Source organism: Bombus affinis, chromosome 8 (assembly GCF_024516045.1).
Source record: "Bombus affinis isolate iyBomAffi1 chromosome 8, iyBomAffi1.2, whole genome shotgun sequence".
Lineage (NCBI taxonomy): Eukaryota > Metazoa > Arthropoda > Insecta > Hymenoptera > Apidae > Bombus > Bombus affinis.
This window is the reverse complement of record NC_066351.1, coordinates 11,331,593-11,355,436: the sequence shown is the minus strand read 5'-3', so window position 1 is coordinate 11,355,436 and position 23,844 is coordinate 11,331,593. Positions and strand designations below refer to the sequence as shown.

General features: G+C 34.9%; 7 protein-coding genes across 18 annotated transcripts; 4 read left to right on the top strand and 3 right to left on the bottom strand.

The window, feature by feature from the left end:
* Window positions 1-201: 201 nt before the first annotated feature.
* Window positions 202-5,941, bottom strand: LOC126919618 (uncharacterized). Of its 5 annotated transcripts, XM_050729068.1 has the most exons (4): window positions 5,845-5,941; window positions 4,285-4,546; window positions 1,606-2,480; window positions 202-1,241 (listed from the first exon to the last, which is right to left on the bottom strand). In XM_050729068.1, the coding sequence occupies exons 3-4, from the start codon at window positions 2,474-2,476 to the stop codon at window positions 694-696; spliced, it is 1,419 nt and encodes a 472-aa protein (XP_050585025.1). In that variant the 5' UTR covers window positions 2,477-2,480; window positions 4,285-4,546; window positions 5,845-5,941; the 3' UTR covers window positions 202-693. The 5 variants fall into 5 exon arrangements, with proteins under 5 accessions (XP_050585025.1, XP_050585026.1, XP_050585024.1 ...); XM_050729069.1 differs by lacking the exon at window positions 4,285-4,546 and having other exon boundaries at window positions 5,845-5,863; XM_050729067.1 differs by lacking the exon at window positions 5,845-5,941 and having other exon boundaries at window positions 4,285-5,190.
* A 217-nt stretch (window positions 5,942-6,158) lies between these two features.
* On the top strand, window positions 6,159-11,621 carry LOC126919612 (patched domain-containing protein 3-like). 2 transcript variants are annotated; one of them, XM_050729051.1, is made up of 12 exons: window positions 6,159-6,620; window positions 7,982-8,228; window positions 8,402-8,472; window positions 8,556-8,771; window positions 8,840-9,417; window positions 9,500-10,123; window positions 10,188-10,315; window positions 10,393-10,554; window positions 10,618-10,888; window positions 10,965-11,086; window positions 11,162-11,327; window positions 11,413-11,621. In XM_050729051.1, exons 1-12 carry the CDS (start codon window positions 6,436-6,438, stop codon window positions 11,436-11,438), a joined length of 2,796 nt encoding a protein of 931 aa, XP_050585008.1. In that variant the 5' UTR covers window positions 6,159-6,435; the 3' UTR covers window positions 11,439-11,621. The 2 variants fall into 2 exon arrangements, with proteins under 2 accessions (XP_050585008.1, XP_050585009.1); XM_050729052.1 differs by lacking the exon at window positions 6,159-6,620 and having other exon boundaries at window positions 8,092-8,267.
* LOC126919623 (uncharacterized) lies at window positions 11,348-12,436 on the bottom strand. The gene is made up of 3 exons (XM_050729084.1): window positions 12,222-12,436; window positions 12,037-12,118; window positions 11,348-11,956 (listed from the first exon to the last, which is right to left on the bottom strand). Exons 1-3 carry the CDS (start codon window positions 12,288-12,290, stop codon window positions 11,628-11,630), a joined length of 480 nt encoding a protein of 159 aa, XP_050585041.1. The 5' UTR covers window positions 12,291-12,436; the 3' UTR covers window positions 11,348-11,627.
* LOC126919615 (N6-adenosine-methyltransferase catalytic subunit) lies at window positions 12,419-15,181 on the top strand. The gene is made up of 6 exons (XM_050729060.1): window positions 12,419-12,562; window positions 12,647-12,808; window positions 12,924-13,122; window positions 13,192-13,698; window positions 13,782-14,582; window positions 15,076-15,181. Exons 2-6 carry the CDS (start codon window positions 12,649-12,651, stop codon window positions 15,098-15,100), a joined length of 1,692 nt encoding a protein of 563 aa, XP_050585017.1. The 5' UTR covers window positions 12,419-12,562; window positions 12,647-12,648; the 3' UTR covers window positions 15,101-15,181.
* On the bottom strand, window positions 14,665-21,238 carry LOC126919617 (rho guanine nucleotide exchange factor 3-like). Its single transcript, XM_050729065.1, has 6 exons — window positions 21,091-21,238; window positions 17,224-17,391; window positions 16,736-16,980; window positions 16,299-16,662; window positions 15,765-16,193; window positions 14,665-15,673 (listed from the first exon to the last, which is right to left on the bottom strand). Exons 2-6 carry the CDS (start codon window positions 17,287-17,289, stop codon window positions 15,260-15,262), a joined length of 1,518 nt encoding a protein of 505 aa, XP_050585022.1. The 5' UTR covers window positions 17,290-17,391; window positions 21,091-21,238; the 3' UTR covers window positions 14,665-15,259.
* LOC126919622 (RNA exonuclease 4) lies at window positions 16,957-19,456 on the top strand. Of its 5 annotated transcripts, none has more exons than XM_050729082.1 (2): window positions 16,957-17,172; window positions 18,066-19,456. In XM_050729082.1, the coding sequence occupies exon 2, from the start codon at window positions 18,130-18,132 to the stop codon at window positions 18,898-18,900; it is 771 nt and encodes a 256-aa protein (XP_050585039.1). In that variant the 5' UTR covers window positions 16,957-17,172; window positions 18,066-18,129; the 3' UTR covers window positions 18,901-19,456. The 5 variants fall into 5 exon arrangements, with proteins under 5 accessions (XP_050585039.1, XP_050585036.1, XP_050585040.1 ...); XM_050729079.1 differs by lacking the exon at window positions 16,957-17,172 and adding an exon at window positions 17,373-17,519; XM_050729083.1 differs by lacking the exon at window positions 16,957-17,172 and adding an exon at window positions 17,583-17,711.
* LOC126919621 (senecionine N-oxygenase-like) lies at window positions 21,236-23,816 on the top strand. 3 transcript variants are annotated; one of them, XM_050729076.1, is made up of 8 exons: window positions 21,236-21,368; window positions 21,639-22,072; window positions 22,168-22,306; window positions 22,383-22,644; window positions 22,722-22,825; window positions 22,891-22,978; window positions 23,038-23,201; window positions 23,287-23,816. In XM_050729076.1, the coding sequence occupies exons 2-8, from the start codon at window positions 21,879-21,881 to the stop codon at window positions 23,593-23,595; spliced, it is 1,260 nt and encodes a 419-aa protein (XP_050585033.1). In that variant the 5' UTR covers window positions 21,236-21,368; window positions 21,639-21,878; the 3' UTR covers window positions 23,596-23,816. The 3 variants fall into 3 exon arrangements, with proteins under 3 accessions (XP_050585033.1, XP_050585034.1, XP_050585035.1); XM_050729077.1 differs by having other exon boundaries at window positions 21,237-21,368; window positions 21,856-22,072; XM_050729078.1 differs by having other exon boundaries at window positions 21,248-21,368; window positions 21,875-22,072.
* The last annotated feature ends 28 nt before the right edge of the window (window positions 23,817-23,844 follow it).

Here is a 23,844-nt window from a genome sequence, read left to right as displayed (position 1 = left end):
GATGCACGCCTTGCGGTGCAGTAAAGTCGCGGATGTCATTCCTAATTCAAAATTCAAGGCTCGTCTGAGCATACATAACTGGAATATGGTCCGAAGATTACTGTACATTTGAAAGCCTTTTCCCGCTTGAAGAAAAGAGAAGACGAAGAAGACAAGACATTTAAAGTACGGTAATAAAGGAACTAAAGAAATACTCTATAATAAAGTTTCAACGTTTTTGTATTTCCCAATTGCATCGTTTATAATCAAAGCCGCTACTACTAATCCATTCGTGGTCGAGTAGTTTGTTAGAAAAGTAAAAGTAGCTCGATATCATTGGTAATTAATCTTACTATCCGCGAGTTGCACACCCACGCGGATGCGAATAGGGTCGTAGATAATTGACCCGCGAAAGTTTGCTTCTCACGTTTAGCCACTCTCGTCGCGGGAGACGTTTCACTGTCACCTTCTCCCCATTGATATCTCGTGATGGTCTACCGCGATTTTATGTAATTAATCACTCGCTATAAACCACCGACTGCGACAGAGAATCATTTGTAAGAGAAATCACTCTCTGTTCTACGCAATCTTACGAGCATTTCCCTCGTTAATATGTTACACGAAATATGTACACGATTTCTAGATATCCTTTCCGTTTCATCTATTACCCATTCGATATCCACATTCAATAAATTAATAAAATCAATCATAATTCTAACACTCATCTGTGCTCGTGTTCCTCTTCCTACGTTTCTTCTCGTAACATTCCACGGCTTTCTGAACTTGTTCTAAATAATCCTGGATCTTGTTCTCCATTGTCAATTCTCTCGAATCCGATCTGGACAGAGACCTTTTCTGTACGAGAGCCGTGAGCATCAGAGTGACCACAGGGAGAGTCATTCCCAAGAGAAACGTTGGTGTCATGATATTCTTCAGGCCGTGTTTCTTGAATCCTCGATACAATTCTCCCCAGATACCGTCCCCTTCTTCTTCGTGATACTTACCTAATTTGCCGTACAGATGAGGATTTATTTTGCCCGTTTTGGCGATATAATTGTAATAATAAGGATCATAGGATTGAGCGTATAGCTGAGAATAGTAAACATCTTTGGTTGACGGTGGATGATCAGCTTCAGGGAACCAAGCACTAGCGTCTTCGTACGGAACCGGAGGGTTGCTGATAGGTGGTGGCCCACGATGAAATCCTGGTGGCTTCGTGTAGATTACTTCAACGGGTGGGCCTTTCTGCTTGAACGGCACTGCTTGAGAAAGTCAATTGCAAAATTAGTTGCTAATTAAAGTGAATATTTATCTCGAGTGAAAATTATCAATTACGGCATTGGATAAGAAAACTCTCACAAATTCCCTAATTAATGGCCTCTTACAATGCGAATTGCGTTAAGAGAAGTTTCCCTAAATTACAGGATTTAGTAATCAAGATACAATTCTCGATTGCTAAACCTGTTTCACCGTCATAGTTGACGTATCTCGTGTTAATTAGCAGATTCAATAAGATTTTCAAACATCCAGAATATCCGTATAAGAAAGTTTCTTTCACGCGCAGCTTAGTCTCGTTAATTCCTTTTTAATTAATTCTCGATTACGAACGCGTTAGTAATATATCACCTGGAGGAACTGGACCGGCGTAGAATCCTGGACCACCCCTGGATTGCGCATAGGGAAACGGCTTTCCACGCACCCTTCTTACGCGTTGATACCATCCAGGATAGTAGACGTCGTTCCTTGCCTGAATTCCGGATGCGTACGGTTGTAACATCTGCTGTTGCTGCATCAGTGACGCGGTTGCCGGATTTGACATAGTCGAACGAAGATCCACCGAGTTCACAGGCGCACCGTAGGTCGGTTGATTAGCTGGTTGGCCAACTGGAAAAGTTTGCGGCGCCTGCCTTTGTTGCATGAGTTGCGCAGTCAAGTGTTGGTTCACCGGAGAAGACACGGTCTCCTGATTAACGCGTGTTACTGGCTGTTGCGTTAATTGCTGTTGATTGGTGATTATTGCTTTGGCATTCTGAGGGATTTCTCGGCTTTGTAAATAATGGTCCAAAGACAGACGTGATTCCTCTGGCGTCTTCGAATTAAGAAAAGAGTTCAAGGCAACTTCAACGTTGTTGACGGAGGCGATTCCTTGATTGTACGTATTCGCAGACAGATGACGACCCGATTGAACGATCCTCTGTTGCTTCTCAAGGTGCGACCACGTATGATTCACTGGATGATCATCGATGGAAGTTTTTGTCGGATTTGCATATTGGGATGAGTTTTTAACGTCCGAGAATAGTAGATGAACGTTTTGAGGAGATTCTGCCGAAGCATTGATCACGTCCACTGTGGTTTCCTGTTGTCCTGCAGTTTTTTCGGAGAATCGCGATTCCACAGCCGTGTACTCGGTATCCTCCGTCAACGGGTTACCCTCGAAATTCAATTGACCGTAGGCTAATCCTATCACGAGGACCAACAAGATCGTTGTCGCGTTCATGGTTCTGGAATTAATGGAAAACCTACTGACTCTCCGACAGTTTGTCAAGTCCAAATTCCTATACGTCGTGAAATACATAGATATTTTTATCTATAGAATTCGATATAGAGACTTTTACTCTTTTAGAAGTTTATTGATCGACAGTTTCAATTTGCGTTCATAGTTAGACCGATTAGTAAGCAGGAAGAACTACATACTCTCGAATCGTTCCACTTATATGGCTGCTGGTCAAAGAGGAGAAAGAAACTAGTTACGCAGAAATGTTCACACCGATGTCGTTACGCGTTTAGAATGATTATCAACCAACACCTTTCTTCTGTTATCTATTCTACTTTTCAACAACTTGTTCTTACTTTCGTGTGAGAAAAAAAACTGAACAGTATCTCGTAACATTTTTACTACTAATACCGCGTTTCTGACTCGAATTGCGATTCAATCAAAAAGTACGAGCATCGAATAATCGATACGGTAAAAGTAGACGTACCGATATAGTCGTACAATGTACATTCATGAATCGACCGGCACGGGTTAAAGACCGGTGTAACACTTTCTTCGGTCAAGGTGAATGCAGCCACGCTGACATGAAATACGCTTCCATTAATCGTTTCCCGATGAGAATACTTCCTCTACCACCTTGTTAAGATTACATACTATTGTTTCTTCTATCGTCCAAGCCTTGACAGAGCATCTTGCTCGTAAGACGTTTAACGATTTATCCAGAAACTCATATATCTTTCATGTTTCCATTCGAGAAGATCGTAAATACATGCATGAAACATCCGGAATATTTGAATTTGGCGTAATAAGCCGGCGAATTATGAATCAAGACATTACCACAGGGCATGAAACGCAGATTTTGGATGGTAGGATGTTGGCTATAAATATCTCAAAGCCGATCTTTAAAATGGAATTTTTAATGAACGCTCGAGAGCTCGGTGAAAAAGAGACGATGAATCACTGTAGAGAAAACTATCGAAATGTCTCGGATGAAACGGCGGAAAAAGTCGTTCGGAGAGAGTGGCTACGTTTAAAAAGCAGTCCACGTGCGTACACTGCTCTTCATCCAGAGTTCAGGGTCATCTCTCAATTTTTCCAATCATTTTTTTTCTCTTTCATTTTTATCTCAATCGACCAAATATGAAAGATCGCCAATTCCGTGTTCGATAATCTTCTATTCGAAATAAAACAGAGATAAATAGAGGTTCCTCCGTGTATTTATACTCGTATCTATGCTGTCGAACGTTCTTTTTTATTGGTCTTTAGTTAACAGTTATTAATGGCAATCTTCGAAACCAAGATATGGAAATTTTGTGGTTTATCTACAAGAAGTTGGAATTCTTATCCGCGAAACTTTCTAAAAGACCGTTAATCCATTACGAATTCAGCTATTGGCCGAAATTCGAAAAACGCCTTGATTTCTTTTCTGTCGATTGACAGCGACCGTTGACACCATTCGTGAAACGTGTGCTTTGTCAGACTTGAAAAGCAAACTAACTTTTCAACGTCGGAATACATTGAGATCGTGCTGCATAGATCTCTCCAAGATCGCTCATAGGAACGTACATGGAAAAGAAACAGAAATGCCGTGTACCGTGAATGATAACTATTCTACGGAACTGTAGACGAAAAACGAAACCGAGCTGGTATCGCATAGTTAATTCAATTATTTCGTGGTAAATTCTTAGAAACACAATACTTGTTAATGTATGTCAATTTATCAGCAGACGAAGATGGAATTTTTTCGAGACATATTAAAACGAATTGTAACATCGTTAAATTAGAAACGTATAAAAATTATTTTTACTCACACAGTTGGCAAAAAACGTGCCGGACGTTCGAACACTAAATTTTTCGTCCCGTCGCAAGTTTCTCAGTTACGATCGAACATCGAACATCGAGCAGACCGATCCGGCCGATGTAGCAAATAGCACGCGAGAGGAGACCGTCCATCGGTCCGACTGGAACCAGGAATACTGAAGATCCACGGATCCGATGAGAAAGCCATTCACTTCGACCACGCTCCCTACCTTCTCGTCGAGCTTGTAATCCCGACCCCTTGTCGTTCATTACCTGGATGAAATTAGTGTTAAATCAATCCGTATTACTTTCAATTCGTCGAGCGGCCTTCCGGGACCATTTTGAATCTTTTCCCTGAAAAATGGTTCCTGCTCTTTTGTCACGAATGTTCGAGGAGAAAGTGAACTGCGAGTAGAAATCGGGCAAAGAGCGTAAAACGATCCCGAGCCAGTTACCGTGCGATTAATTAGGATTTTCCGATTGTTTGACACGCCTATATAGGGAGATCTATTTTTATTCGTGAATGAAAATATTTTTATTTTGTTTTTATCTTTCTATTTCGATAACAATAGTAGAATGTATTTAATACTGGTAGAAAATGTCAAGAGCGTTTCAAGGTCATCTATATCTTTAACTCTTCCATCATTTTCTACCGTCATCGCGATCGTACCTTCTAATTGTTAAACGACAAGGTCTTAAGCAACGACATCGATGAAACGTGTAATTGTGTAGCTTACACTCGTATAATCTTTGAGAAATGTCGTTCTTCCGCAATTGCGGATGTTAAATCACTTTTTCGATCATTCGAGCGCGTACGAGTCGCACGAGTCTCGACTAGCTGTGCACTACGGGAATAACAGACTCAAAGAGAAGAACTGTTGCTCGATTTTTATGGGAAAATTAATAAGTCGGATCCGATGCACCATTTTTGTTAATCCTGTTTCCTCGATCTATCCACGAACCGTGAAAGATCCGAGGCTATCATCGAGCATGAAAGAAGCAGTTATTGATGTAACTATATATGTAACGCTGTAACGCAAATGTAAAACGATTTTACGCATCTATTTAACCCCTTAACCTACAACTACGGGCATAGCCCGTAGTATTATGATCAGCCCAAACGTAAATATTACGGATATAGCCCGTAGTAGATGATCGGATCAAACGTAAATACTACGGGCACAGCCCGTAGTACATACTACACAAGTCGCGCGAATGGCCCGAAGGCTGCGCGAGCTTATTTACGTTTTCGGCCAAAAATTCTCGAACGTAGATCGTAGGTTAATTTTGCAGCATCGTGGAAACTTTTGCATCGTGCAACTTTCGAAGAAAAGCGTTAATTAATGGAAGAAGTGGGTCAGCTGGAGTCGACAGTATGTTGTTCCGTATAAACGCGATACGAAGCAAACGTCGAAGGATTTCTGTGGAAACACAAGCAAATCAAACGATAGTTTAAGCATTTTGTTTGTGCTGACTTTCGAACGATTGCTCACAACGACGCGACGTCATTGTAGATGCAAGTCTCTCGTCGACACGAATCTCGGAAATTAAACATCTCGTGGACTACTTACCTGACTCGACAAAAATTGCTTTGGTTAGAGATCGTGCTCGCGTCGTACTACTTTATTAGCGCATTACGCTCGCGCTATGGATTTTAGAAAAAGAAGCAATAGGGCAAAAGATATAATGAACACCGTCTGATAGCGAGATAGATCGCTGCAGTTAATTCTCTTTCCCGACACTCTCGATACGTGGTCCACAATTATGCTAATCGACCCATATATATCTATTCTCCATGCATGATCAGATAATTCCAAGATGAATACAAAACGCTCTGCAACGAACAACTTGCGCCAAACGAGATATTCTTCTATCGAAAGTACAAGATCGGCGAGCATATATGAAATTGCCACCTGTAACTTATCAAAAGAGGAAAGCTGTCGGAAGGTCCTTTTGAAGGATCGTTCAGTACAGTAGCGAGGATCCTCGAGTAAAACAAATGTTGTGAAGCGTTGTAAACGAACAGTCACGAAGACAATAGGAGGGGTGACCGACGTCCACGCTCCTCCTCATCCTCCCGATGGCATCAGCCGCGATCGTGCAAGCGAAGCTCCGGACCGAACGTTATATAATTGTGGCAGATTACTTCCAGCGTTGGTCACATGCATGCTGCCACACTGTGTGCTTACAAACGTTCTCCCGCAGTGGACATTCGACCACCGAACGACGTAAGCGTCGCAGCCACGAGGATGGAACAGCATCGAGGAAGAAACACTGGGATCACGTGGAAACGTCTCAAAGATCTCCTACTAGATCTTCATTTAAATTCAGATCGTGTGTTTTATCGGTGAGTGCACGCATCATTTCGAATTGTTGATCGTTTTCGGGGCGGGGGGTGGGTTTTCCTGGAGACGTTTCGATTTGGGGTGGAATAAGATATTCTTCTAGCTTTTTATACTTTTCAAACGAAGATTTTGCGTGTTTTCTTCAATTTTTATATTATTCCACCGATTTTCGTAGTAATACATCCGATCCATTGAACCTTTTTGAAAAAAATATTTTTTCGCGTTTACAGTTGAATTTTACGATTCGTAAATTATTCGTGGAAAGGAAAAAATAGATCGGATGTCGGTAAATTGAACATGATCGCGTTCTTCTGTCGGAAGTGCATTATCTCCGTTTTCACGGTGCTCGTGATGCGCGCCTGAATTTGCATTGTCACCGAAACGTACCATGTTTAGTCTGGTTGAAATAACAGGTTGTCTCGGAATGAATTGACATTGAAACGTGCCTCCGTTAACAGCAGTCTCATACGAAGAAATTTAATTGTCACGATAAAATCTATGACGAGGGCGTATTTTTTATTAGAGTCCTATACGATCTAAATTTAGTAGTAAAGTCTCGTTCTTTCGAAATACTTCACTTTGTAGGGGAATTTATATCTTGTATAAATTCAATTCAAATGTGATTTGTGATTGTTGGTCGAATCGCAATTAGGATCAATCAATCTCCACGCGCCATAGAATATGTTTTCAATAGGTAATTGCTCGAACTATGAAAACATAATAAATCTCGTTGTCGAATAATGACATTAGTGGCGTCGAGTTTCGGGGCTTGAACCTTGTACAATTTAATCCACTTAAGGTGAGATCATCGCGACCCTCTTAATTAGCTGAATCAAGAATGGTCGCTTTCGTTCCACGAAGTGGCCTATATTAGCTCATTGGTTCCTCTGGCGCCACCCTCTGCGTTTTCTTAATATTTCTATTAAAGATCATCTCTCTTGTTATCCAATTATAACAAGGAATTTTTATCTACTTAATCGTTCGTTATTTATCAATTAAACTTCGTGTAATACCTCGACAAAAAGAAGTAAAACCTAAAATTGGTAATTTAGTACTTGAAATGTTGTTTCTAAGTCGTTGCAAGTGTTTAAACGTCCAAAAATTCCTTTTAACATCAAAGCAGCTTAGATTTCAGCTTGCTACACGAGCTATAATACTTAACGCAGCTCTACAAAAATTATCTTAAGCTTCTCAAATGACACTGTCTCCACAATATTGCAAAAAATGCTTCGTCCGCAAAATAAAAAGTATTTTCCTTAATCTATTTTCTTCTTTTTTTTTTCGAAGTATATGACTACTTACTATCTTGTGTCCCTGTGGAAGACGTTGATAAGAAAAAAGTGATTTTTCCAACTTTTCCCAGTATTGGTTTGAGTATTGGAAAAAGACCCTGGCTGTGGCTGTTGGTGTGCTTCTGCATAAATTGTATCTGCGCACCCGGATTGTACTTCTGGAGGGAAGAATTCGACGACATCGAGCTCTTCGTGCCCGAAGACTCTGTGATACGTAGCGACGCCGCCTGGGTGAAGACACACTTCCGGGACGATTTCCGATACGAAAGTATCATCGTCACGGCCCCCAACGTTTTGGAGCCGGAAGTGCTGCGCTCGGTACATAGGCGATCATGAATTATACGAGTATCTACGAAGGTTCTTTTCCACTTTAACGCATGATTCTTGTCAAAATTTGTCAAGACTCACGAGATTTACCTAACACTTGGGATCTGTGAGCTGAACCTCCGTTAAATTAAGTCGGTTGTTGAACCGTGTTTCCTTTCTTTCAGATTAGCAAGATAGAGCAGACAGTAAAATCAGTTATAGTGAACAATAACACCTGGGAAGATGTGTGTGCAGGGTAAGATATAAATAAATTAATCATTAATCATTTGTTTTTTATTCTTCGCTCGAATGGTAAATAAAGATCATATTGAATTACAGGTACTTCACGTGGTTCAACATGGACAACACGACAGACATCTTCAACGATCTCGATGTCACTACAGATATCCTGGTCGAATTGAACAACACGGTGCTAAAAAATGGATGTATATATCAATCCATCATACAACTTTGGGAAACCAGTATAAAGAAGGACGTTCGTAATTTGACGAAGAAGGAGGTGCTTGAGGACGTGACCAAAGCAATCAAGAACAAGTAAGTTTCGAAATAGACAAAGGATTCGACACTTCAACTCAATTCTTATATTACTTGATCTGTTGCAGGATCAACGACAATATCCTGCTGGATATTACACCTCTGCTTTCGGGGATATTCTATGACAAGAAAGGTCGAGTTAAAGGTGCCAACGCAACTATTCTAAATTGGTTGCTGAAGAAATCTAATCCAAATTCAGCCAACTGGGAACTAGAGTTCATAAAACGCGTTCTCCATTCGAATATCACGTTTCCTCCAGGAATGGAGGTATATGCGATAGCTTCGCGAAGTTATTTAGACTCTCTGCATCAAATATTGAACAGTAATCTCACGGTGTTATGCTGTGGAATATCTTTGATAGCAGTCTACGTAATGGCGATGATCGGTAAATGCAACGCGCTAGAACAACGAATTTATCTTTCAATAATGGGGGTGTTCGTGGTTGGTCAGGCGATTTTGTCCTCCTACGGAGTGTGTTACTACTTGGGTTACTCCTATGGACCTATACATTCTATCCTTCCGTTTCTACTTCTTGGTATAGGCGTCGATAACATGTTCGTGATCATGCAAAGCCTGGAGAATCTCTCAGAAACTGATCAGTCTACGGATATTCCGATACGCATTGCTAAAACTATGCAACAGGCTGGTACGATGCTACATTATGTCATATCGTTTTTAGTATACACAGCGTAGTTTCTTCTTATCTTTTATTTTACATTTTTTTTAAGGTATGTCGATCACTGTGACATCCTTCACGAACATTATCGCGTTTGCCTTTGGCATTACAACCGTGATGCCTACTCTCAGATCTTTCTACGCATTCGCCACATTAGGGATTTTATTTTTATACATATATGAAATTATATTCTTCGTGAGCTGTCTTGTATACGATGAAAAGAGGCTCGAAGCTCGCAAGGACGGTTGCTTGTGCCGACCCAGACTAAACTGGAAACCCAACGAATGTAGTCAGAGAAACACTCAACAGATTATCTTCGAAAACTATATCGGCCCGGGAATCACCAAGATCACGGCAAAAATAATTATCCTATTAATCACTGTCGGCTTCCTGTGCGTTAACACGTGGGCAGTATTTCAATTGGAGCAAAATTTCGACCCACTTTGGTATTTAAATCAAGACTCCTATCCGATTCAGTTTAACAACAAATTGAAACAGTATTTTCCAAAATATGGAAAACGAGCCGCAATTTATATGACCGGCGTAGATTACTACGAAGACCGTGAATCTCTTTCTCAGCTGGTAAAAATCCTAAAACGTAATCGGTTCATTAACAATAGCACCCTTGAGCCATGGTTTATTGCCTATGAGAAATGGCTGAATGTTACTGGTAAAGGTGAGGCTTGATCTTGAAGTAATGCGATTTTAAAGATAACTCAGTGGTAAAATTTTTATTATAGGTGATATTGAGAGCAAAGAAGAATATTATAATATTTTGACGGAATATTTACTTTTGACGAAAGAAGGTCAAGCATACATAAAAGATATCAATTTCGATAAATTACCGGCTGGAGAATATAATATAACGGTATTAATAAATTTTTCTGTACAACGTAGTTGTTCAATAGCTGTACGTCTCAAGGGATTCATTTTTACTTTTCTCAGACGTCGCAAATTCCTATACAACATATTATGATTAACACAACATCGGAACAAATACAAGCGATGCAACTTATCAGGGAATCGGTTCAAGCGACGAATTTCTCTCATGGCCAGGATTATATAGCAATATTTTCGCCTGATTACGTTTCATGGACAGCAAACAAAGTAAAGACCCTAATTTTTTTTGTTTAATACATATTATATAATCTAATCATTATCTTTTTGTAGGTCATAGGAGAAGAATTGATCAGGAATTTAGGTCTAGAAATAGTGACCATTGGCGTAGTAATATTGATGTTCCTTAGAAACTTACGAGCATCATTTTGGGTGATTTGTTGCGTATTCTTTACACTTGTTGACTTACTGGGTACCATGTACTTTCTAAATTTGACCATAGAAATGTCCTCGAGTATCATGATTCTATTATGTGCTGGGCTGGCGGTTGACTATGCTGCACATATGGGATTAGAATTTATACGCGCAAAGGGTAGCAAAAAAGGTAAATGACGAGTTCTTTAACGTGCGAGATTGAAGAAAAGGATTATTACATGGATATATGTGAATGACATTTACAGAACGTGCGATAGCGACGCTTTCTATTGTTGGTCCAGCTGTATTTAATGGAGGTTTAAGTACGTTCCTAGCATTCGTTTTGCTAGGTTCTAGCGAAGCTTACATATTCAATACCTTCTTTAAGGTATTCTTAAAAAATTTATCTATTTCTATCAATAAAATTCTGTTAGCAAATTTTATAAGAATTGTACCATTTCAGTTATTCACGTGTGTAGTGATATTTGGTCTGTTTCACGGTCTGTTATTTTTACCAGTAATCTTAAGCATAGTCGGACCTGAAGAAAGAGTAAGAAAGGAAAGAAAAGAAACTGTAGTAAGAGAACACAATGGATATTGTAATGTTCCTTTATCTCAAAGTGAGAAAGGTGATATTTTATAAACAAAATTAGAAGCTACAAAATATTTATTTTTTTCTTTAATGACTTTCTACAATGATTTCTATTTCTTTAGAAGCAGGGACTGGAACTGCCAAATAAAATTTGACAATGTCTCAAAGACTGCTTAGATAAGTATTTGATTAGAAGATTCTAGAATATAAATTGCAATTACAAGCAATGCACATGTACTGTAAAACAGTAGTTTGTATATTCTTTGTTAATCTGTCCTTTTGTAAGAAAAAAAGAGAAAGAAAATAAAAATGTACCCTTTAAAATAATAAATCCTAGTTATCTTTTTCGTCTACCTCTGACTTCTGTCCATTCATCTACAACTTGCATACCATCAGATGTTTCTTCCTCTTCAGAACTATCATTTTCTATAGCACGAAAGGTTTGAATTCTTTTTGCAGGTTCATTTGTAACAAGCCATGGTTGTAACGGTGGCAGTTTTGCAAGCTCTATCGTTACCAGATTTTCAGTATTTTCAGTACAATAACGATAAAACTTCAATAATTCTTCTGCAACTTGCATTGCGCTATCATCTTGAAGTTCTGTATTGAAATGCTCATCCATGTAATCTTCTAATTCGTTGGCGATTTCACTACTATTCAGGCCTTCTAAAGATAGAAAAATATCAAAAATCAGTCATAAAATAATTAATATCAAAATATAGTACAAAATAAATGAGATAACGAACCGTTCATGTACATAACCTCTGTCATGTAAAAGCAAAAATCTATTGCCATTCCCTTTGCACCCATACCATGTTCCACTGCCATCTAATAAAAAGATATTCAGTAAATATAAGATGTAAAAATATTTATATATATTTGTATTTACATACATATATTTTATTGCAGATTTGAGAAAATAGATATTTACCCTTAAAGCAGTCCAATTACTGAAAATACGTTGTATAACCGAAAGAAAAAACTCTTTTGTGTTTGACATTTTATTTGCGACGAGAAATCCGTAACAACACTTACTAATAAAATTAGTAACGATAATTAATCACAACTATCTATTTAACACTACCCATCTCGAGTTGGCAAATCGGCCATGTGCTTTTAACGTTTCAGGTACAGTTAGGTCATTAAGACCAGGTTAGATTTTACATTATAAAGTTGCTCGTAGTTTTAACGTTTATACATACATATATACTGAAATTTTTAGATAAAAATGTATTTCTAAATATTCTAGACAGCTTTTATCAGTATTATAAGGTAAATATTCATTTTTTATTATTTAAATATAAAGAATAATATGCAAATGGTTATTTATTTTCTCCTAAATAATTTGTCCCGAAGATATGTCAGACGCTTTTGAAGAGATACAGGCAATTAAAATAAAACGAAACAGTCTACGAGAGAAATTGCAGAAAAGAAAACGCGAGAGACATGAATTATTTACTCTTACTTCTACAACACCAGTATCATCCTCCTTGACAAATGAATCACCTCTTTCTAATGGTAATTGAATCTATTTCTTTTTTATTTATTTCTTTTCATATATTTGAAATTGAATCTTAAATATAATTTTAAAGCTTTATTTAAATGTTAAAAATAAGATACAATTCTTTGTCAGATTCAATGGGACATTCACATCGATCCGACCACAGTGAATATGAAAGAGACGTGTTATGTATTCTACATGAATCATTACCCAATTTACCAATTACATCTGCAGAACTAATAGATCTACTTCGTAAAAATCTTAATGCAGATGTATCATCTCCAGATATTCACAAAATTTTGGAAAAGCTTGCAGCTCAAGATATTGTTAAGTTAGTAAGTTTCTGCATCATCCCAAATCAGAACTTCATATGCAAATAGATAATTGAATGCTTTTTCAGAATCAAGGAAGTAACAGAAAATGGTGTTTTTGGATATACAGTATTGTCAGTGGCAGAATCACAATCATCATATCAGTCCCAATCAGATGACACAGAAAATCCAGAGAGTGCAGAAACATCTGCATCTGAATTGAATGACTATGTACCTGCAGAAAAACAACCCAAATTAGATAAAAAAAATACAGAAGATATAATGTCACTTATATCAATGCCTACTATTAGAGAAAAAGAAAATAAGAAGGTTGGAGAACAAATTTTAGATTTGTTATCAAAGCAAACATCTAAGGAGAAATCACTAGCTGAAAGATTTCGGTCTCAAGGAGGAGCACAAGTTATGGAGTTCTGTCCTCATGGTACAAGAGTAGATTGTGTCAAGTTAAACGGTGGACCAGGATTTGCAGAAAAGTGTAAAAAACTTCACTTCAAAAAAATTATTCAAAGTCACACAGATGAATCTTTAGGTGACTGTAGTTTTCTTAATACTTGCTTTCATATGGATACATGCAAGTATGTATTCTAAATATAATAATTTTTAATTATAATGTAGAATTACTTGATTCTTTGGTTTATGTAATTATTTTATTGTATAGATATGTTCATTACGAAGTGGATGGACCAACAACTCAACCAAAGGAGTCAAACGAAATAGACAATGCAAATAATAGTGCAGTGAGTAAAGGTTTAACAATAGATAGTAAAAATGGTAGTAGTACTGTGTGTCCACCTCCTAGCGGATCATTAGGTAGTGAATTAACTCTTTATCCACCACAATGGATACAATGTGATTTACGTTATCTTGATATGACTGTCCTGGGTAAATTTGCTGTTATAATGGCTGACCCTCCATGGGATATACATATGGAATTACCATATGGTACCATGTCAGATGATGAAATGAGACAATTAGGTATACCTGCTCTTCAAGATGAAGGTCTCCTATTTTTATGGGTAACAGGAAGAGCAATGGAACTTGGTAGAGAGTGCTTACAATTGTGGGGATACGAAAGAGTAGATGAGATCATATGGGTGAAGACTAACCAATTACAAAGGATAATAAGAACTGGCAGAACAGGTCACTGGCTAAACCATGGCAAAGAACATTGCTTAGTTGGCATGAAAGGAAATCCGAGAATTAATCGAGGTTTGGATAGCGATGTTATAGTAGCCGAAGTTCGTGCAACCAGTCACAAACCTGACGAAATCTACGGAATCATCGAACGTATGAGCCCAGGAACAAGAAAAATAGAATTATTTGGTCGACCACATAATGTTCAACCTAATTGGATCACATTAGGCAATCAAGTAGATGGAGTTCACTTGATTGATCCGCAACTTATTAAAGCCTTTAAAAAGCGTTATCCAGATGGAAATTCAATGAAACCTAGCAAACCGTAAGCATTTTAGACAATATAAAATAAGTGGATAATTATTTTATTACAAATGTTATAAGAATGGAATTGTGTTTAATAAAACTTGAATATAAATTCCCGATTTTCATTTTTTTATTCTGTTTTAAAATATCCATAAAAAAATAATTCCATTTTTAAATACATAAATGTGCGTATCTATATAAATTGCATTTACAATTACGTTAATCGATCCACATTTTTTCTTACAATTAATATCAGAGATATTTGTACAAATTTATTAAAAATATTAAGTTCATATCTTAACTAGTATGTGTTTACATTTATATATATATATATATATATATATATATATATATTATTATTATCTTCACATTAGCACCTCTATTATATACTTAAATATATGAATATGTATATATATATATAATTTATATATTTTACACTAATACTATTTACTTTAAAATATGTAAATAATACATAGGTAAGTACACATGTTAATATATAATAATTCTTTTAGATTGAAATTGGAATGTGATCTTTAAAGCGTAATGAAATATGAGCGAATTTAACAATAATTTATAATACACACAGATGTTCCTAGTATGACTGAACTAAACGTTTTTTTAATGGATCTAAATTATATTTCTATTTATATATGATAATGTATGAACATAAAATAATAAATTCAAAGTTGTCTAATGTTAAACAAAACCAATGCTGCTGTTGCGCTTCTGTTTTAAAAAACTCCTTTTTAACGTTAATGAAAAATTATTTTCACTTGTTTTATTCATAGACAATCTAGTAGATCGATTTGTTTTTGGTGGTGTTAAAATTTCTTCATTTTCTTTTTCACTGATGTCAATTACATTTTGTGATGGACTAATATTGTATTTATAAACTTTACTAAACGAATCAATCCAATGTCTTTTTCCATGTTCATCTTCTGTTATTAAAATTTGATCTCCAATTTTAAAACCATAATCAATCTTTTCATTTGTACTTATGCAGATTTGTTCCTTGAGTATAACAGGACAAAATAAATTGTACCTTTTACTTGAAGATCTTGTTCCACGAGTTATTGCAAAGCCAGTGTTAAAAAGAAAACACTGAAATTTCTAAAAATCATCATATTTTTCGCATGTATATATAAATTTGTATCTATTTATTTACACATAATTAATAGAATCATTTACAAAATATTCTTACCATTCCCCTTGTATCTTTAAGCTGCCCTTGAGTGATTATCTCTGTTGCATTTTCAATGCATTTACTAGGATCATAATCTAGCTTTATATTAATTTTTGACTGAGCCAATTTGCATTCTGCATCACCCATGGTTTTATCTATATTTTTAAGTAAATTGGATATCAAATCATATGCTTCTTTTAAGGTTGTCTGATCTGCATGTGTTGCTACAGTATGCTTTAATATTTCCTTAATCAATAAAGGGTATTTAACAATTCTTGATCTTGCTACATCTATATAAGTCCACAAATCTATTGAATGAGGAGATTCTAAACGTTTTTTTAAAAAAGATTGAAAACGTTTGTTTGTCAACCTTTTTTCATCTAACAAGTGTTTTGCCCATATTTGTGTTCGGCACCTTTCCAGGTATGGGTTTGTTAATATTGGAATCTGAAAAAGTTACAATAAAATAAATATGTAAGTTTGTAAACTGTGTTAAACATCCAATACAACATTTGTTTGTTCAAACATTCAATAAAATTGATTATAACTAACCCAATTTAATATTGTAGATCCAACTGTTTCTGTAAATCCATATTTATCTCTTAGACCAATTAATTCATTTCTCAATCTATTATGTATTTCAATAAGTTGTGTTATATCTCCAAAAACTGTAACTAATTCATCAGAACTAAAAATACTACTAGATATCAGTGGTTCATAGTAAAAATCTTTGAGAACACATAAGTCATTAATGAATACATTTTCTCCACAATACAATTCATAAATTGCTTCTTGTCTTTTCACTTCTTTTCTGCTTAAAACATAATTAGGTTTATCCTTGATATTTGTATTTGCTACATCAAGTACCCAACTTCTGAGTGTAATATTATTAGAGTTTTCAATATTATTTTTGTGCCTAAGAAATAGAGTTGAATTACATGAATATCCTTGAATTATGTTGAAAGTATATTTAATAATGTTTTTTATACTTTTTCTTTAATGTTCCTGTATCTGCTTCATTATTCACAAATGGCAAGTCTGGTGTATTTGGTTGAATTGTGAAAGATCTATGAAAATTATTTCCTTGTTTACTACCTAGAGTAGAAGATGAAAAGATGCTGCTGGCCACTTCTGTAATTCTTCTTCTTTTTTTCTTTTTGCCTACATCCGATTCGATAGATATGTCCATTGAGTTGATACTAATAGCATCACTTTTTGGACGTTTTCTTGTTCGCTAATTTGTGAGTAGAATGTCACTTATAATTATAAACACCAACAATATACAAAAGTAACTATCAAATAAAAATGTATTTAAAAATCACTGATGAACCTCCAGTCAAGATAAGCGTAAAAAATCAAATATATAATTCATAAAATTAAGAAATAAAACACTTATAATGTCATCAAACGTCTACTAAACTAATAGGTTAGTGAAGCTTCATATTTAAGATATCTTCGACAATACGTAAAAACTTACCAGCCAAAATTTTTTTCGAGGTTCTTGAAATGCATCTTTATTTGTATTATTGCTATCATCATACATTTCCCCTAAACTTTTAAAAATTCACGTATAATTGAAATACATACAGTTATTCATATTCCATAACGGATAACAAATGAGATAACCGTTGATGTAGATGTAGGCCTTTGAGAAGAACAACCCATTAGTTCAAACTTTACAAGTGTAAACTCTTAAATACGTTCTATTTATTCTAATGTAATGGATACTCTCGCTCTCATATTATATATTTTCTTTATATTATTTCTTATATGGTAGGAATTTTTTTACATTATTTAAATTACTAGAAGCGTCATTTAGTAGTTAATTAACCCTACCTTTCCTACATATACTTTGTATTTAATTCGTAAACCTATTTTCTACATTTAATTTGTATTAAAATATTTCCTTAATCTATAATATTGTTGAATTAAAAAGAAAATATGCGAATGTGAATTTTTCTATAGGTTTGTGATAGTCTTTGTTTAATTATACACGTTGGAGAAGGAGAAAATGGCTGGATCCATTTTCAAACGTATAAGTATTTTGGATTGTACTGCCATATCTACGTTGACATATTATCTAAAATTTTACAAATACTTTTACTAAAAATTTGCTTATTTTGGTATTAGTTCAGAAATAGATATTGTATATTTTATTATTCGATAAAAAATTGTTTCTTTTCGGGTATTTATATTTGTCTTTAAACACGTGTTAAATGAAGAGGTTAGGGCAGGTAACTTAATATCTAAAAACAAATGCCTAGTATATTTATATGCACTTCGTAATTACAGTCTTTTTTATTAACTTTTTCTTTTCAGGAAAAACATTTCCACAGAACGGCAATGCGAACGCCGTTTTAAGAAATCTATTAATACACAAACTATGAATACAAAGGATAAAAAAACCGACCAGTGTATGATCCCACACACACAGCGTAATGCGTCTGGTCGAAATTGGGAAATGTTTAAAAATTTAGTACTTCATCCATCACCATCAAGTTCAGATTCTACTGATAAAGAAAATGTTAATAAGAAGAAATCTTCACATCAAAAGTTAAGAAAAAAGCATTATTCGTCTGTATTGAATGTAGATCATATACCACGTAATGAAGAAGAAATAGTTTATGATGAAAATAAAAAGAAGCTAACAAAACAGATAGCAATAGATTGTGAAATGGTTGGCATAGGAGATGGCAGTGAAAGTATGTTAGCTAGAGTATCCATTGTGAACCGTTATGGTTTTTGTGTTTATGACAAATATGTAAAACCAAGAGAACCTGTTCAAGATTATAGAACTAGAGTTAGTGGTATTAGGCCTCATGATATTCAAAATGGAGAAGAATTTCAAAGTGTTCAGAATGAAGTAGCAGAAATTTTAAGAGGTCGCACTCTAGTTGGTCATGCATTAAAACATGATCTTGATGTACTATATCTTTCTCATCCAAGGAAATATTTACGAGATACTTCCAGATTTAAAACCTTCAGACAGTTATCTGGAGGATATACCCCTAGTTTGAAGAAACTTGCACATGAATTATTAGGCAAAGAAATACAAACAGGGGAACATAACTCTATCGAAGATGCAAGAGTTGCAATGCAGTTGTACGTGCTGTACAAAAATATGTGGGAATCTGAATTTTATTCTAAACGATAATTTATACTATAACGAAGGACTTATCTCTATTATCTATCTTTTAAATACAAGATTATAAGAAATACATAGAGAATAGGTTTATTTTATATAAAATAATTTTTTATCAGACATTTGAATTTATCTTATGATCAAATTCAGTAATAATATTCACATTTTATTTCATAAATTTTAAGTCTAGCTATACAATGTGTCTGTTTTATCTGTATGTGACTAAATATCTTTGAAAATATGCAAAATATGTAATAAAAAATAAATGATAAATGTAATAAAAGAGGTTTATTTAAGAGTTCAAAATGTTCACAGGCCCTTTCAAGATCATTCCATGGTCACATAAATATCAGCAGTACATGCTTCCTAATATGCTACAACTTTTACATGAACCATTTTTTCGTATTTTGTATATTTTTAAAAATATTTAATTGTATATAGATAAAACGTAAACATTGTATATGTTTAATTAAAACTGTAATCTATGTAAATAGAATACTATTATCAGAATGTACAAAAAGGAATGTTAAAAGTTTCAAAATATATTTTCTTTTTGATAAAGATTTTACATGATTATTTTATTTTTTCAATGCCAATTATAAATAATTGACTTGCATACAGATGCGTGATTCATAAATATTTGCGTAATGAGAACGATAGGAAGGAAATCTGTGATTTTCCACTATCATTGTTTCTTGCAGTGATTCTATGAACGCACTTTTATTAACAAAAAATTCGAATGACATGCAAGAAATACTACTATACTATATACTAGTATACAGTACTAGCTTATTTTTGTTTTCTATTATCAGAGATGTTCAATCTTTACGTCAATTCGGCTTTTTCTTCCTTACAAAGGAAGAAAAAGGATTTGTATAAAGTACAAGCCAAATAGTCCCAAACATGAATGCCAATGTAGAATTATTTCATCACCCTTAGTGAATATCGCAAATTAATCTTTTGCACTCGACATACCCAGATATATTTTTCTTTTCACTTTTTGTTTTTTTCTCCTACAATGTGGAGGCGAAATTTCATGGAAATATATATATTTCTAAAAAATTTGGAGCTTGTGTAATTTTGTGCTATATAATCACCGATAATCTCTTTGTGTCCCGTTAGGGGAGATATCCGAGTTGTTTGCTAAATTTACAGTGTACCCTCAGAGGAGACAGTCGAGTATAAAGGATTAAAATACGAGGTAATTGATGGTGTAATTAATTAAAAGTCAAGTTTTATTAGCAAAGTGACATTCGAACAATTTTCCTTCAACTTTAGAATACAAATACAACTGTCCTTTCTTGAACGAAATATGTGAAGTATGGGTAAATTCAAACATGATGACAGCCTATTATGGAAACATATTACATACATCAATCGAAAATCCTATTCTTGGTTTTAACGACCCTCTTATCAGCATCTGGGCTTTTTATTTGATTGATATACAAGTACAACAAAAAAAGAATTAAAATACTTTGTGGAAATTACCATTAATACGAATCATTATTTGTTGATCGAAGTTGCGATTTGTTTGAAAATTTTGGTGGTGCAAAAAAGATATGTTACGAGAGGAAAACAATGAATTAGAAATTTATACAAGCGAGGTACTGCGTAAAAAGCACTATCGTTTATTGTTAAGTAAATGGGTGTGTATTACAAGCATCTTGCAATGACTGCATGAATTGGTGCAATGACTCCGATCATTACAAATATTCATAAAGATTGTTTTATGAATTTTGTAGATGATTTCGTAAATTATCGGATCTATAACTATAGGCTAACAAAATCATTAATGATTATCCTATTCGATGTTAAAAATTTGATGCCACGGCATAATGTAATGTTTAAATTTAAATGCGTTGATTAAAAATTCGATTGTCTGTAATGCCGTTAGAAGTGAAAAATGCTGTTGCAGTGTTTAGAATTGTTATCAACTCTTGTCTCGTTTATCTGTTATATATTTGAAAGTATGACGCGATAGTGGGCAAATGAAATCGATTGTTGAACGTATTTTTATCAGATTGCTTTTTTTCTTTTAGAAAATTAATTCAAGCTTTTTGTACATTTAAAAGCTAAACATATGTATATAATGGACATGTACTAAAAATATATTACAAAAAATAAATGTTATATATGATTTTAAAAGCGACTGATCACATGACGCGACGAAGAGATCTAAAAATAATGAAAAAACTTCTTTACCGTTTCAAAGTTAATGCAACAGCACGTTTCCAAAGAAGGAACAAGGTCGCTGATCGTCGTTACTTGCCATAACTAGAATTTTATATACAGATCTCTTATATAGTAAACATACAGAATACATGACGACCTTGTTATCAGCATCAGCCACTTTTTGAACGATACACTTCGACTTTCCGTATACTGATTATTTCACGCTTGGTCATTTCATATTTGTTCTCTGACTATAATACACGAGTACTGCTAGCAATTCAACACGCGATTATTTGATTTTTCCTCTGGTAAGTAAATCGTTACATCAATCAACATAACTCGCATTATACTAAATCAGAATAATCTACAAACACAAATCGCGCTTTCTATTTACTTCTCTCAAATATGTATATCGCGATGTTTTGCTACATTCTATTGCAAACATTTTTACGCCGATTGAAATATGTTTTACTATCCAATGTAAGAAGTATCCAGTAGTAAGGAAAGTGTTCTGTAAGAGAAAAAAGAAGAAACGTTCACGTTCGTTACTTTCAATCGTTGCGCCTTTCCATTTGCAGCTTGACCGGGTCTACTAGTACGTTACACGATATCATTAACGATTGAATCTGCATTTTCAATCTCGTTAGATATCATTTTTGGAAGTGATAAGTGATACGTGCATCAAAAACTACTTTTTATATCACCATTTTGCCGCTATTGAATCAAGACAGAAGTCCTCGAAAGAATAAGAAATTACAGGTGTTATCCAGAACAAGTGCATTTCAAAATTTCCAGGTTTTGTTGAATTCTTCAGAAATATGAAGATCGCCGTGATCGGTGCTGGATCAGCTGGTCTTGCTGCTTTACGGCATTGCACTTCCGGTACATACGACACTGAGGTAATATGCTACGAAAAAACTGATCAAGTAGGCGGTACATGGATTTACAGGGAAGAAACTGGTTTAGATCGATACGGTTTACCAATACACACTAGTATGTACAAAAATTTAAGGCAAGTCAACTATAGAATGATACTAAATGCACGATAAACTGATAACGCTTATTGTGTTATTTTTAATGATGTATTCAATTGTTTGTACTACATAGAACGAATCTTCCGAAGGAAGTTATGGGGTATCCTGATTATCCTGTTCCCGATACTCCCGACAGTTATTTGACTCGCACGCAAATACTTGAATTTTTAAATTCTTACTGCAATCATTTTAATCTTCGCCAGTATATCCGGGTATTTAATAATTTTTAAGAATATGAATTATATGTTGCTTATTATTGCAGAAAATATTCAAGAGTGTATTTTGCAGTTTTTGCATAACGTGGAATTAGTGGAGCCATCGACAGGGAACCGGAAGTGGACGATTAAAGTAAAAAATCTAGAAAAAGATACTGTCTTAACAGAGTCATTTGATGCAGTTATGGTGTGTAATGGTCATTACTTCGAGCCCAGTACGCCAAATTTAAAAGGTCAGAAGACTTTCCAAGGGCAACAATTGCATAGTCATGATTATAGGATGCCGGATATTTTTACCGATAAGACTGTACTTGTACTTGGCGCCGGGCCTTCTGGTATGTAATATTACTTGCGGCCTTTGGTTTTTGTTGTAAAATGCCTTTTTAATTTTTGGCTTTTATGAAAACAACAGGAATGGATTTGGCTTTGGAAATATCAAGGAAAGCAAAACGTGTAATTTTAAGTCACCACCTGAAGGATCCTATAGGCACTGTATTTCCTGAAAATGTTGTTCAGGTAACTGATGAAAAGCAAATAAAGCACACATGTAAGAAATCTTATTTCAATTTTTATCTTTCCAGAAACCAGATGTAAAAGAAGTGACTGAACACGATGTTCTTTTCAAAGATGACAGTAAAGAAACCGTGGATGTGCTTTTTTATTGTACAGGTAATTATCGTCCAACTTTATTTATAAAACGATAATTTAATCTTTCTTTTCGATCAAAGGGTATAAATATAGTTTCCCCTTTTTGAGCGAAAAATGTGGAGTACGGGTAGATTCCAATATGGTGACACCATTATGGAAACATTTAGTATCGATCGAAAATCCCACCCTGGCCTTGGTTGGTCTTCCCTTCTATGTTTGCGCTTTCAGCATGTTCGATCTGCAGGTGCGACTGAAAGAAAAATTGATATTGTAACGTTTTTTTATCGTATGAACTACCTTAGTATGAGTCACTTATTTATTGATCAAAGGTCCGTTTTATCTTGCAATATTGGTTTGGCAAGAAAGACTTTCCTTCTAAAGCGAATATGTTACAAGAAGAAGCGGAAGAATTTGAAAACCGCAGAAAAGAGGGCTTGGAAAAAAAACACTTCCACATGATGGGATTTAAGCAGGGCCATTACTATGACGATCTAGCAAATACTGCGGGAATAACACCATTGCCACCGGTTCTTACAAAATTGCACAACGAAAGCAGTACGCGCTTCTTAGATGACCTGGTGCATTATCGAGAAAGTAGATATAGGATCATCGATGACTATAATTTTATTCAGCTTTGAAATGATATATTTTGTTCGCAATAAAGAATAAACATTCTCCGATCTTATATAATTAGTATAAAGATATTTTGTGCTGAATAGATCCAATTATAGAGATTATATAAAACAGATTGAAAGCTGTTATTGAAGCATTCTTATCCTATTTTATAATATTAACGATGACATGATAGATGAATTGTACACCCTTTTGTTACGTGATAATATAATAGTAGATCAGAAAAGATTTTTTGCATTAAAGTCAGCCATATT